At 48.3% G+C, this 13,330-nt stretch overlaps 1 protein-coding gene across 4 annotated transcripts in view; it reads right to left on the bottom strand.

The window, feature by feature from the left end:
• DGKD (diacylglycerol kinase delta) overlaps positions 1-13,330 on the bottom strand; it is a 97,681-nt gene that overhangs the window by 25,439 nt on the left and 58,912 nt on the right. For all 4 annotated transcript variants that reach the window (XR_014017946.1, XM_081260573.1, XM_081260575.1 and 1 more), the window contains 7 exons: positions 7,246-7,350; positions 6,818-6,950; positions 5,869-5,975; positions 5,377-5,502; positions 4,414-4,516; positions 3,599-3,761; positions 499-607 (listed from right to left, as the gene is read on the bottom strand). Coding sequence is in view for 3 of the 4 variants with exons in the window: in XM_081260573.1 (XP_081116699.1) it covers positions 499-607; positions 3,599-3,761; positions 4,414-4,516; positions 5,377-5,502; positions 5,869-5,975; positions 6,818-6,950; positions 7,246-7,350 (846 nt within the window). In the remaining variant the exon portion in view is untranslated. The remainder of the gene's footprint in view (positions 1-498; positions 608-3,598; positions 3,762-4,413; positions 4,517-5,376; positions 5,503-5,868; positions 5,976-6,817; positions 6,951-7,245; positions 7,351-13,330) is intronic.

The raw sequence follows: 13,330 nt of genomic DNA, 5'->3' as shown, positions 1-13,330 counted from the left end.
CTGCAACTGTGTTCACATCTTGCTCTACGTATTGATACAAGTCAAAAAGGCAGTGACAGCAATGTTAGCAGTGACTAACTACCAGGCGAGAGGCGTGGCTGGGAGTGAAAATCCAACAACACAGTCAACATTTTCTTAATGTGCAATCAGAAAAGTGTATTTTCATCTCTATACAAAAACCTAAGTTCAGTTGAGAGGTTGAATGTATACTTCCTCCCCACTTCCAGAGCCAGAGGCATCAAATCAGACCAGCACCCAGTGAAGAGCCTGAGGGGACAGGGGACAACAGCCTCCAGACCCTCCCCCAACTGGGACAGTTCTTCATGCCCCAGGCTCTGACTTACTCTCCCTTCTCCTCTCTCTGGCCACAATCTGCATGACCTTCCAAACCTCTGCTATTCCAGAGAGCAGGTGCCTCTAATGCACAGAGCTGAAACAGCAGGCCACCCTGACCTTGGCAGCCCTCTGCTGGAGTTGAGCTCCCTAGAGTCCAGGTACCTGTTTGTGAAGGTTGAGGCTGTCAATTTCAGAGAGGACCCAGCCAACACTGCCATCCCCACCACAAACCAGAATCCGGAAGGTGTCAAACTTCTGGAATAACCGTAAGCTGTGGAGAAAAGAAAGGCAATGAAATGCCATGCATTCCAAAGGACAAACAATGGGCTTGTCTGTCCCAGCTGAGGGGAGCTGCCCATTCCTCCCAGCTGACTCTGTGGTGACAAGACTATCTGCATAGCCCCTCACTCAGGCTCTGCTGTTTCAGAATGAATGACAGTGGCACTGGGGTCTTCACAGACCTTCCAGCCAGGGACAGGGACCAGCCAGGAATGAGACCATGGTCGGCTGGTGGATGCACAGCCAACTCATCTTGCTCAGGCACTGGTTTCTTGCAGGATTCATGAGCACAGACTGCCTCAGCCCCAAACAAACGCTGGGGCCAATGGTCCCCACCCTTCAGCACTGTCTCTCACCTGCCCCATCCAGATGCTGTCACTGTCAACCCTCTCCATCATGCCCTCTTGGCTGCCAAGCCTCGACACCACTTGTCCCCAGGCCATGCAGTCAGATCTCTGCCCAGCTCTGGCCTGGTCATGCCAGAGCCCCAGGCTGCAGATCCGCCAGCGCCCTGCCTGTCTCCCCAGAGCACTTATGCCTCAGGCCCTTGGTCCTTGGGAGAAGTGGCCCAGGCTTCCTTTTTTTTTTTTTAAATATATATTTTTAGTCGTTGATGGACCTTTATTTTTATTCATTTATTTATATGTGGTGCTGAGAATCAAACCCAGTGCCTCACACATGCCAGGCAAGTGCTCTACCACTGAGCCACAACCCCAGCCCACTTCCTTCCCTTTTAACTTCTTCTCAGTATCCTTCCTGGGCTCCTGCTGGTCACCATGCCCCCAACCCCATGCAGGGTTCCCACTTGGGGCTTCATGGACATGTTCTCCTCACTCCCAATCCTCTTCCTGAATGATCTCATCCACATTTGGCTTCAAAAGACATACAGGTGATGATGACCCTGAATGACACCCCCGGCCATGTGTTTGTACCTGTCCCCCAGGAGGCACCAACCTGGTGTTCTACAGCACATCTGGCAGGACACGTCCCTCAACAAGGACCAGCACCACCACCAGGTCAGCCTGCCTTATACCTCCCTCCACTCCCACGAAGCCCAGATGGCTCAGCCACCATTCTGCTCTGAGCTCTCCAGGGGCCTCCCAGGTGTTCACAGCAAGATCTTTCTAAAACACAGTAGTGAAGTCTCATTTTAAGAGGATGCCCCTCATTTTCAGGAAAGGGTCAAACTTCTCAGCCAGCACCTATAGCCCTTAATGACCAGCAGCTTCCTTCTTTTCAGCCTTGGTGCCCACTGCTCCCAAGGTACTGTCCCAGTCCCCACACTGTGTCTGCGGGAGGAGTCAAAGTCAAGAGCACACTGTGGGCACACCAGCCCTCCTCAAACACTAGCACAGCAGAGACACTGGCTTGACTTCTGTGCTCCCTTCCTGGGTTGCACTGCCCCACTGAAGTGACCCTGACTGTCCACATGTGCTCCCTCCCCACTAGGGGACCTTGTGGACCCTGCCTCTAGCAGAGCCAGTCTCAGAGGAAGTGCTCAAAAAAACAAACAGGGATGTGGGAACAGCAACTAGACTCGGGCCTAAACAGAGCCAAACTCTAAGCCACTAAGCTGCACCTAACGGTGGGAACCAGAGAAGTAACCATGTGTATCCTTGGAGAGCATTCACTCCTATGAGGCCCTGCTTTCTAGAGAAGGGGGGATAAACCAAGGCCAGGAATTGGTCATACAAGAAGCTGGGTGAAGTAAGATGTTTTCCAATTCCCAGAAACAAGAAGAGTGAACTCATGCCACTGGTGGGGGGTGGGGGGAGTCCCCTAGTCATCTCATACTTAACTAACTATAAATCAGAGTTCTACATGTATGCCAAAATTAATATTTCATCCTCAAATTCAACGTGCAATCGTGCCCAGAGATACTACCAAGCATTCATTCAACATCCCTGGCAGCATATTTAACAACCATTGAATCTGCTCAGTGTTAAGTGACAAGGGATATATGATACCTCCACTTTCCCTGCTTAACTGAAATCATGTTTTTATCAACGTCAGGTGAATGGGATCCTGCATCTTTCAAAAGAAGTTGTGCCTTGGAGAAAACAGGCTGCAGTGTCACCATCTTTGGCACTGCTGAGCATGGGAAAGAACAACACTGAGGACACCCAAAGGACTGTGTTCGAGGAACGGCAAGCAGCATGTGCCCCCACCCCACACTGGTCAGCCAGGGACACACAGTGAGTCAGCCCAGGCTCACGTTACAGCAACACCTGGTTCCAAAAACACTGCCTTCCCAGGAGAACATACACCAGACAGCAGGGTGAGCAGGCACCTCACACTCCACTTATCCTGCACAATCTTCCTGAAATGCTAGCATGTCCTCTTAGAGCCTTACCTTGAACTAGTGCTTCCAAATGAAGAAGGAATTAGTTCATATGGCAAAACTAATAGAAGCAAATGCAAAGCACAAAACCAAAAGGAACATGACTTGACTCTAGCTAAAAGATGAAATGCGTAATTATTCTGCCCAACACCCTGGGCCCCTGCACAGTTCATGCCTCATTGTACCTGTGCAACGATACTTCCTGTGCTCCCAAGATGAAGGAACCCCTTGGCCTCACTGGAGTAAAGCTTCTTCCTGGGGATTGAGCCAGCAGGTCTGTAAGCACTGACACAGAAACAGGCCCCCAATCCACAGCTGATGCGCATAAACAGCATGCTGTTCACCGACAGCTGGCACGGGGTTCCGACAGCTGGCACAGGGTTCCGTTTGGTTTAGACGGTGCATGTGTGCATGCATATGTGTGCACTAGAATCTGGAAGGGCCAAGCCCCCATCGACTATTAAGAGCAGAAACCTCTGCAAGTGGAGTCTGGGGACGAGTGATTCAAAAATGACAATTTCTTTCCCATTTAAAATTTACTGTGTCTTTGATCTATATATCTATTTTAGATAAAAATATTAAAACGTCCTTATCTAAAAATATTACAAGGTCCAGGAAAGAAAGATTTCTCAAGCTTCCTACCCGAGGTGTGGTCCTCCATTCATGAGGTCAAAGACCTGGGCAGGGTTCAGCAGCTGCTTAAACCTTCTGAGGAATTTCACACCCTGGTTGTCTCCACTCTTGGAATTGACGAAGACAAGCAGGGGACTTGTGCAAGACGGAGGACAGGTGGCCTTCCAGAACCCTGAATGAAAGAGTGGAACAGGAAGAACTTTATAAGTCTCGAAGGCACTGAGGTACTGTTGACCAACAAGCCTCAGCAGACAGTGCAGGGGACAGAACTCACATGCAGCACCAGTAAGCCTTCAAGAGACCTTGCTGCCTGGCATGAGATAAGCCCACCCAGTCTTGACTTCACATTTGAGACTTCCAAAGTTCACCTTGCTGCACTGTCTTTACCTCCTGCCCCCATCTGAGCTATTTCCTCCGAGCCATGTACCTCAATGACCTCCCTCAGTGGGACTTGTCAACAAGTGTCACCATGTACCAGCTAGACCTACGGGAGAGGCTCTAAGCCAGCATGCCAGCATCTGTCACATTCAGGGACAGGGACAGACAGTCGCTGCAGCTTGTGGCAGATGGAGGAGGCCTGGAGACCCAGATCCACTCAAAAGCTCCCTGGATCCATCACCTTCAAGGAAAGTGCTGGTAATAAGTCTTTAGTGAGTCTAACAGTGACAACCAGGATGCCATTTGTCAACTCCACACACCTGCTCCCAACCCTGGGGCTGTGTCTTGCCTGCTACTGACCACATCACAATTGCCAAGATGCCCATCTTGGTGGGCATGGAGAAAGGACACGTGCCAACAGGTAAGGATCACACATGGGCACCCACCGTCAGAGTCAATGCTGTTGAGTGCCGTGGGAGGGATGACTGACACCTTACATAGACCGAGCGGGCACTTGGTCAGCAAGGATTCTTTACACGAAGTATGAACCTGAAACAAGAACTCACATATCATCAGGGTCCCCAGCATCCTTCACACACACACACAGGAATACTGCCTGGCCCCACATCTGATGAACCAGCTGTGGGCAGACAGGCACTTCAGGGAGGGCACTCCATGTGCCTGCTCTGCCCCAAGGAGCTGTGATGCAGAGCTCACAGTGGGAGCCTGTCATGTTCACAACATGTAGACTAACGTCCTGGCCGCTTTCCCACAGCTCATTTTAACTCCAGGAATCAGATGCCAGGCTCCTGGGCAAAAGCCTTTATGTGCCAACCTGTACAAGCCAGCCAGGGCTCTGATCAAGTAACCACATAAAGACCTTTAACGAGCAACCCGGCCCACAGTGAACACAAGGCTCCCCTCACCTCTCCCTGAAAGGCATCACCCCACAAGGCAACAACTATTTCTAGGACCCACAAGAAGCCACATGGCCACATCATGGCTCCTCCTCCCTCTTCCTGCAACTATCATCCCAGAGCAAACCTCTCTCAGAAGGCCCTTGATAGCTTCCCTAGGCTCATCCCAGGAAAACAGCAGCAAGCCTGTCCCAAATGACCTCTCTACAACCTGCCTGAGGTGCTACTTGAGGTGGGTATCACATTTTGTGTCTAAAAGACAGGACTAAAGTCAAGGGAGAAAAACACTTAAAAATATCAAGAATAATAATGGAGAGACCCAAAAGGGAAAAATCAAGTCACTCAACAGGCCAAAACACAGGCTCTCAGAGTTGGGGGCCTCCAGGATGGATTCTCAGATTCAGAAGAGAAAGAGGAAGCCACTGCCCCAGACCTGTCTCCACAACCTGCAAGCCTGGCAGAAGGGCGGGCCACATCATCAGCCCCACTCACCATGGCCTTGCACCAGAGGCAACGCCAGTCCTGTAGGCGCAGCACACTGCCACAGGTCTTGTCGCATACTGTGCACTTGGCGCTCACGGGTAAGTTACCTTCCAGCCACTGGTGAGGCATGGCAATCTGTGGACCAAGCAAAGACAGGATAGGGACATCCCAGAGCTCTACCCCAATGCCAGGAGCCTTGGGGCAGGAATGCTTTTGGTGAGCTCAGCCAAGACACTGCTCCCCACATATGACTTTTCCTGGCAGCCAGTGAGGGGTCAAGGGCATACAGTGCCATCCACACCACTGTACTACCAGTGAGGGCGCACTAACACTCAGAGGGTTCAGGACAAAACCGGACGTGCAGCAACCACACAGAGCCCTGGATACTGCCAGCTGGGACACTTGACCCCAGAGTGACCATCTCAGATGAAGGGGAGGGGAGGGAGGGAGTGAGGGGACTGTGCAAACTTGGCAACCAGGGCAAGATCCCCTCAGGCATACCCCATCCTCGTCCTCAATGATGTCCTTCCCAATCGAGGCCAATGTGGTCCACTTGCAATTATTGGTTGCACGCACAGCACACCGTTTGTGGGCTTTAAATTTGCACACTATGAGAGAAAAGAACCCACAGGCTTCATCCATGACAGGTGCCTTCTACATGGGGTGGACTCATTAGGAAACATGGAAAAGAAAACAAGAAACTTTCCCATGTTGCCACAGCACCACTGAGATACCTCAGAGCCCAGAAGGGGGAAGAAACAGACAGCAGGGAGAGCCAGAGCAAGCAGCTGAGGTTTCAGTTGTGTACCGACATCACAACTGCTCGGCTCTGCCATCAGAGAATGATGGCAAGCAGCCAGCATAGGCACTCTAAAGACACCAAAATCAAATTTCACATAACTTTCATGTATCACAAAATATTAATCTTTTTAATTTTCAACTTTTTTGAAATGCAAAAACTAGTCAAGCTTGTGAGCTGCAAAAAACAGGCAGCAGGCAAGACCTGGCCATGAGCAGCAACACCTGCTCCCTGCTCAGCCACTGCCTGACGGACAGCTGGCCTGACGCCCTGGCTCAACATTCAGCCCCAGGCTCCGGCTCTGAGATGTTTCCAACCCCTACATCCACAACACAGCAACCCACGAGAAGAGCAGCGACCCTGGGCAACAGGGCCCTGCAGACCCAATGCTCTTTCCTTGCTTCTCCTCACTACCACTTCCCTTCCTTTCGCTTTGTTTGAGTACTATTTAAAAAAAAAAAAAAAAGACTTATCAAGGACTCCTCATAGGTAAAATAAAGAGAAATGGAGTGGCAGAAATCATTTTACTCTCAACTGGCTGCAGTGGGAAGTGATGGCTTACTGAATGGTGACTGTGTTTGGATTTCCAAAACTTTATCTAGCAAAACCTCAGTCACCTTCTGCAACTGACTGGCAAATGCAGTTCTGTACCTTCACAAGACAGCCCATGGGACGTGACCCCAGACAGCGCCTCACGACACACGTTGCAGTAGGTTGGCCGCGCGTGGGAACATGCATACCAGTTGTGCATCCCTGAGAAATGGTCCATGCTATACTGGGTAGGCTGCAAGAGCAAAATAAAGATGGCAGGTAAGACAGCCCTCTGAAACTCTTTAGTTCAGCAACTTAAGTGTAATTAAGTCAAATATCTAAGAGAGGAGAAGGGAGGTTTGTAAAGGACAGGGTCATAATCTAACAGGTCTCCCCAAAGACAAGCAAAGGTCTTAATTTCAAGGCCCGAGCTGAGTCTGGAAGTTCCAGAACTGCCAGTCATGTGTAGGAGATAGGTGGAGGGCAGGAAATTAAGGTAGGGCAGAGTCATCAAGAGGCCCAAGGGAAGGATGTTTTTCTCTTTTAACCTCGAAATGCTCCCTGTTCTGGACAGTCTTGAGTGCCGCAATCCAGTCTTCCATTTCTTTTCTGTTATCAGCACACAAGATGAGCTTCCTACAGGGAGTGATGACCTAGAGAGAGAACATGTTCAATAATCCCACGAACAAGCACAAGGGCTGCAGAAACCTACCTGCAAATACACAAACATGTATGTACATATATATGTGTGTGTATAGATAGATAACATATAAAATAAAAAATAACTATTTCATTCAGGTATCCACATTGAACAGAATTATAGTTATCACAGGTCACTAAAAATGAAGAACAATTTCAAACCAAAAAGACAATCAAATCTAGGTTATATATTCACCAGAAATCAACTATTTAGACATACATAATAAACCCTAGGAAACTCTTTTTTTTTTCCTTAAATTAAAAAAAAAAAAAAAGCGGGGGGTTGGGGAAGCAAACAAATTGATGCCTAGCACTTGAGTGGTGTAGGGAAGTCTGATCCTCTGACTCTAGGGTAACATAAGCAGGCAGCACATATAACTTGATAAACTAACTGCCTCTAGTACAATCAGGTCCTGAACAACTTAACTGGAAATGAGGTCAAAAACATGGTAATAAAAATGTTGTAATCTCAGTGATTGGGAGGTTGAGGCAGGAGGACGAAAGTTCAAGGCCAGCTTGGGCAATTTAGTGAGATCCTGTCTCAAAAAATAATAGGGGATGGGGACACAGCTCAGTGGTAGAGCACCCCTGGGTTCAATACCCAGTACCACCAAAAAAATAATAAAAATGAAACCCACAAAATATAAAGTTTTTATAAACCAACAAAAAAACCCTGACAGAAAAAAAAATGTGATGAACTTGGATTTCACAGAAAACACAAAATGGAGTAGAAACAGCAGCCTACTTTTCACCTTTCAGGCTGGCACAGTTCTCAGATCTTAATGCTGATTGGCAAAGGTACAGAAGGAAAAAGTTACAGAGGTAAATAAGGTACAAACCACTTTAGAAAAAAACTTTTGACAGTTTATGAAAATTTTCAGAGGTCATACATAATCTCTTACTTAATTCTGTCTTATGATGATATAAAATATCTAAAGGATTCCAAGTCAATCCAACAAAATAAGGTCTGGTCTGGTCAGAATTCTGGCTCTTCCCCACCCACCCCCTCAGTTCCCATGGGTAGCTTTGGGGAAAAAAGGCAGTTTACCCTTCAGTGTATATCCACACTCACCCTTTTTAAACAGCAGCACACCACAGACACTGCTCCCCATCTTCACCCTTCACTTAATTATACATCCTGGCCATCACTTCTTGCAGAAGTCCCCTTGACCCTTCCTGCAGTAGCACTGTACCAGCCATGCAACCAGTGCCCTACTTATCTGCATTGTTTTGAATCCTTTGCTATTTCAAATAGTGTCCCAGTGAATGGATCTTTTCCTATTTTTACCATTGCATCTTTGGGATATATTTCTAGAACTTCTCTGACAAAGCTAGCCATCACCAAAACCCCCTCCACAGGGGTTTACCATTGTGCATTCTCACCGGCAGTGTCAGGAAAAACGCCTCCTTCCCTAGGGATTCACCAATAAAACATTATCAAATTTTTGGATTTATGCCATCTTATAACTTAAACTTATATTAAGAAGACCCAATTTAAATTATTAGATAAGTTTCAGGCTCAGATCATGTGGAAGCAATGCTTTGTTGCTGATTCTTGCTCCACCAATTAAACTTCATTACAGGGGGATAAACATAACTGGGTCTCCAATGCAGTTAGCTTACTCTTGCATATGCAGGGTTCCCCAGGAAAGGAAACCTGGAGGCCAGACTGAGCAGACAGTGGAAGAGTCAGGAGTGTGGGAAGGGAAGACAGGAAGCAAACTGAGGGGCACTGCTTTCCTGAGGCTGTCAGGGGTGGGGAGAAGTGGCAGCCTCAATCCCACCACTACTAACACTATGGGCTCTGCAACTACTTGGTGAGTATCTACTCTAAGCTTGGGGTTCAAAGTACAGGACAGACAAGTTTCTACCCAGACAGAATTTATGCTGGGAGAAAAAGACAGACAACTGTCTCAGACACCTATCGGGCCATGAGGACAGCAAGGCTGAGCACTGAAGTGGTGTTGGTGCTTCAGACCTTGCTGGGGAAAGCCAAGGAGAACTGAGAACCAAAGGCTCTGAGCCAGTGCTGAAGTCCTGCATCCTAACTGACCATAAAGGTGAGCAAACACCTCTTTACTGATTCACTCCCAGGAAAGCTGAACATTTGGACATTTGTATCAGCAAAACTAATACAGTAAAAGAAAGAGAAAAAAAAGACTTCATTTTGCATAACTCAGATTATAGTAGGAGTTATGCAACAGGAGAAGAATGAGATCTGTATCCCCTTTATGTCAGATCTACATCTACCACTCCCCAGTGATAGCTTTCATCTCTCTTGCATCACTCCAAGCTCAGCACCTGGAAGGAGAAATGGATCTTTGGCCCACTGTTCTCCATGTGCTGAAGGAGAGCATTACTAGAGTAGCTTCCTGGGCAGGCCTAGGCAACAGACTGCAGACACCGTTATGTTTAAAGGCCATGGCTTAATGCAACAAATGGCAGCTGCTACCATTCCCTCACTCTCGGTTGTGCCTGTCCTGTACCGAAGAAGCCTGAGCCAGACCATGATCTGAATCCCACCTGGTCGCTGGCTGACACATGGGTAGACTGTTCGTTCCTCTTCTAAAAAGGGGATGAAAGAAGCCACCTAGCAAGGGAATGGCAGCACCACATTCAGGTCCCTGGTCTGAAGCCCTCACTGGCTGCTAAACTTGAAGCAGGTGCTTCTCTGCCTTGCGCCTCCATTGCCTCATCTGAAAACTGAGCCTACGAACAGCATGGTCACACAGTGGCATCACTGTGAGGCGCAGGTCAGGGACTCGCAGGTCCTGGAAGAGCACCTCACACACAAGCCTCCCCAGGCCTCTGTCAGTACTGCGTAGGCCTGGGGTCCTCTGAGGCTAGGTACTATCCATGGGAGATCATTAAGAGGTAGGGAAAAGTTGGACCATGTTGTTGGCTGTCACGTTTAAAATGACAATCATGCTGAAGAAGAGTTTGTCAGTCTCTTAAGAAAATAGACAATAACCACATGACCTAACAGTCACTCTCCAGCTTCTATTCCAGAGGAATTAAGAGTTATGTTCACACAAACACCTGTCTGTGACGTTTACAGAGGAAACAACTCAGATGCCATCCAAGGGTAAAGGACTAATGCTATGGCACACCCACACCAGGGTGCAATAACCAGAAACAACTCCTGACACACACAACAACAAGCCTTTAACACACAGGTCTTAGGAGACATTCTAGATCTAAACCATAGTTTCAACCTCCAGGAAACTATGCTGTGTGGAAAAAGCCTTCCCAAAGGAAAGGGCTTCCACTGATTCCATTTATTAACATTCTTGAAATGAGGCCGATGTAGACATGGAGAACAGAATGGTGATGACTACAAGGGTCACAGAGGAATCAGCGTGATCCACAAAGACACCAGAGCCAGCAATGCCGTGACACTGATTAGGAACAGTGCCAACATCCTGGGTGAGATACCATGCTGAAGCTGTGCCCAAGCTCACCACCGGGAAAATGGTGAAGAGTACACAGGAACTCAAAATAAAAAAGTTCATTTAAAGTTCGTCACCAGGGCTGAGGTTGTGGCTCAGAGGTAGAGCACTTGCCTAGATGTGTGAGGCACTGGGTTCGATCCTCAGCACTGCATAAAAATAAATAAAATAAAGGTATTTAAAAAAAAAAAAAGTGGGGCTGGGGATGTGGCTCAAGCGGTAGCACGCTCGCCTGGCATGCGTGCGGCCCGGGTTCGATCCTCAGCACCACATACCAACAAAGATGTTGTGTCCGCCGAGAACTAAAAAATAAATATTAAAAATTCTCTCTCTCTCTCTCTCCCCCCCCACTCTCTCTTTAAAAAAAAAAAAAAAAGTACATCACCACCATCAACAATATTTAAGTTTGAACTAGGAACACCAGAGAGCAACTGCAGAAGAAGCCATGCTTCTTAAAGACATGTGTGGCCTCACTGAGCTCAGGTTAGAGGAATGAAGTCCTATATTTGTAAACAATGCCAATCCAGGGGACTTCTGACTTGCCAAGAAAGCAGTGAGTGGACATGCCTTTAGTACATAACCTCACGCACAGGTGGGTCCTCTGTGGACCAGGCCAGGCAGCTCTGTGGTAAGCATGGGAGGAGAGCACAGCAGGACTACCATGACCTGTGCCCTCCGACTGGGGTGCCACCTTTGCTATCAGGTTGTGACATGCAGCCAGGAAATTCAGGCTGCACAAGCAGAGACTGGGAAATGGTAGGCTCCTTTCCAAATACACAGAGCTGAAGAATCAGTGGAGCTATATTACTCAGGGGGTCAGCCAAGAACGAGAGGCGGATGTCAGAGTGTATGCTCTGAGCCTCACACTGATGCCAGCCCAGACCCACCTACTTCAATACCAGTGCACACTGGGAGTGGCCACACACAAACAGGACAAGGGCTCTTAGAGGGGCTGCCTCCCCAGCCCCAAACCTACTTATATACCCAGGGAGCCTTAAGGTCCTTCTGTCTCGCAGGCCAGTGACTGCCAGTAACCTCCCAATTTCCCAAGTGAGGAACACCTCCTCTCCCATGCTCTTCCTTAATCTGAGGTCCAAATTCATCCATCCTTTCTTCTTCAAAATAAATTCAGGCAGTACTCATTTGAACAGATAGGTTAATAATGATGTCTGCTCCCACAGAGATTGCATGCAATGGGGCTGCAAAAGAACACTGCAGTACAGAAGTGAGTCTTACAGCATGGGGGGGAGCTGCTGCTGCTGCTGCTGCAGCTGTTGCTGCGGGTGATGGGAAAGGAGACCAGCGAAGCAGTGGGTCGGAGCATCCAGGCAGTCTGCCTGCAGCCAAAGACAGGGCAATGAGGGAAGCTGGTGGGTGGGTCGAGGGAAGCGGGCAGAGGCTGGGCCACCAAGGGCCACCAAACTGTGAGAGCTTTGGCTTCTAATCTAGGTGGAATAAGGGATCTTGTCAGTTTCTGCACAAAAGGATGACATCTGACTCAGGTCTAAAAAGCACCACTCTAGTGGCTGCACTGAAAACTGACAGTGGGGACAGGGTAGAAGTCAGGAAGCCTTTTGGAGGGAGCCTCCGTGAACCATCATAATATTCAGGCAAGGAGAGGGCTGGACTCCAGTGTGTTCTGAGGTTCACAGGAGCTGCCAACAGCTGAGATAGGATGTGTATCTGTCAGTTTTTTGTTGCTGGGACCAAATACCTAAGAAAATTACTTAAGAAAGATTTATTTTGGTTCATGGTTTTAGGGGTTTCACTTCATGGTTGGCCAGCTCCACTGCCTTGGGCCTGAGGCAAGGTGGACAATCACAGCAGAAAGGCATGGGGGAGGAAAGCTGCTCACCTGGTGGCAGTCAGAGAAAAAGGGGATAGGGACAAGATATAGTCCCTAAGAGCAAGCCCCCAAGGACTCACTTCCTCCTACTAGGTTCTACCTGCAACAGTTCCCACTTCCCAAAAATCTAGTCAGCTGTGAGTCCCTCAATGGATCTATCCACTGATGAGGTCGGAGCCCTCATGATCCAGTCACTGCCCCAAATCCCCACCTCTGAACTGCACTGAGGAACAAGCCTTTAACACACAGGTCTTGGGAGACATTCTAGATCTAAACCATAACAGGGTATACAATCAACAGGGCACCTCGGACAGTGGTGAGGGACAGTTGTCATGCTAAGACCCAGCCATTGTGGATGAAGCAGGCTTGACGCTGGGGGATGGGAATCAGTAGTTCCATTCTGGACATGCTTAAGTGGAGGTTTCTATTAAAATCTCAGTCATATTCATATTCAACATCTTATTTCACCCACAAGGCCCTCATCTTGTCATCAGTTTGGTACCCTAAAAAAAGTAGACACCAGAGAAATGTTATGTTAACACTGATCCTCCTCAAGTTCACACCCTACTCCCCAGAACCACTTAACCAAAGTAGAAGGATAAATCTCAGACACATAAAGCTATAGGACACGTCCAGTAT

Source organism: Spermophilus citellus, assembly GCF_964194105.1.
Source record: "Spermophilus citellus genome assembly, chromosome: 11".
NCBI classification, from domain to species: Eukaryota; Metazoa; Chordata; class Mammalia; order Rodentia; family Sciuridae; genus Spermophilus; species Spermophilus citellus.
This window is presented reverse-complemented; position numbering and strand designations above follow the sequence as displayed.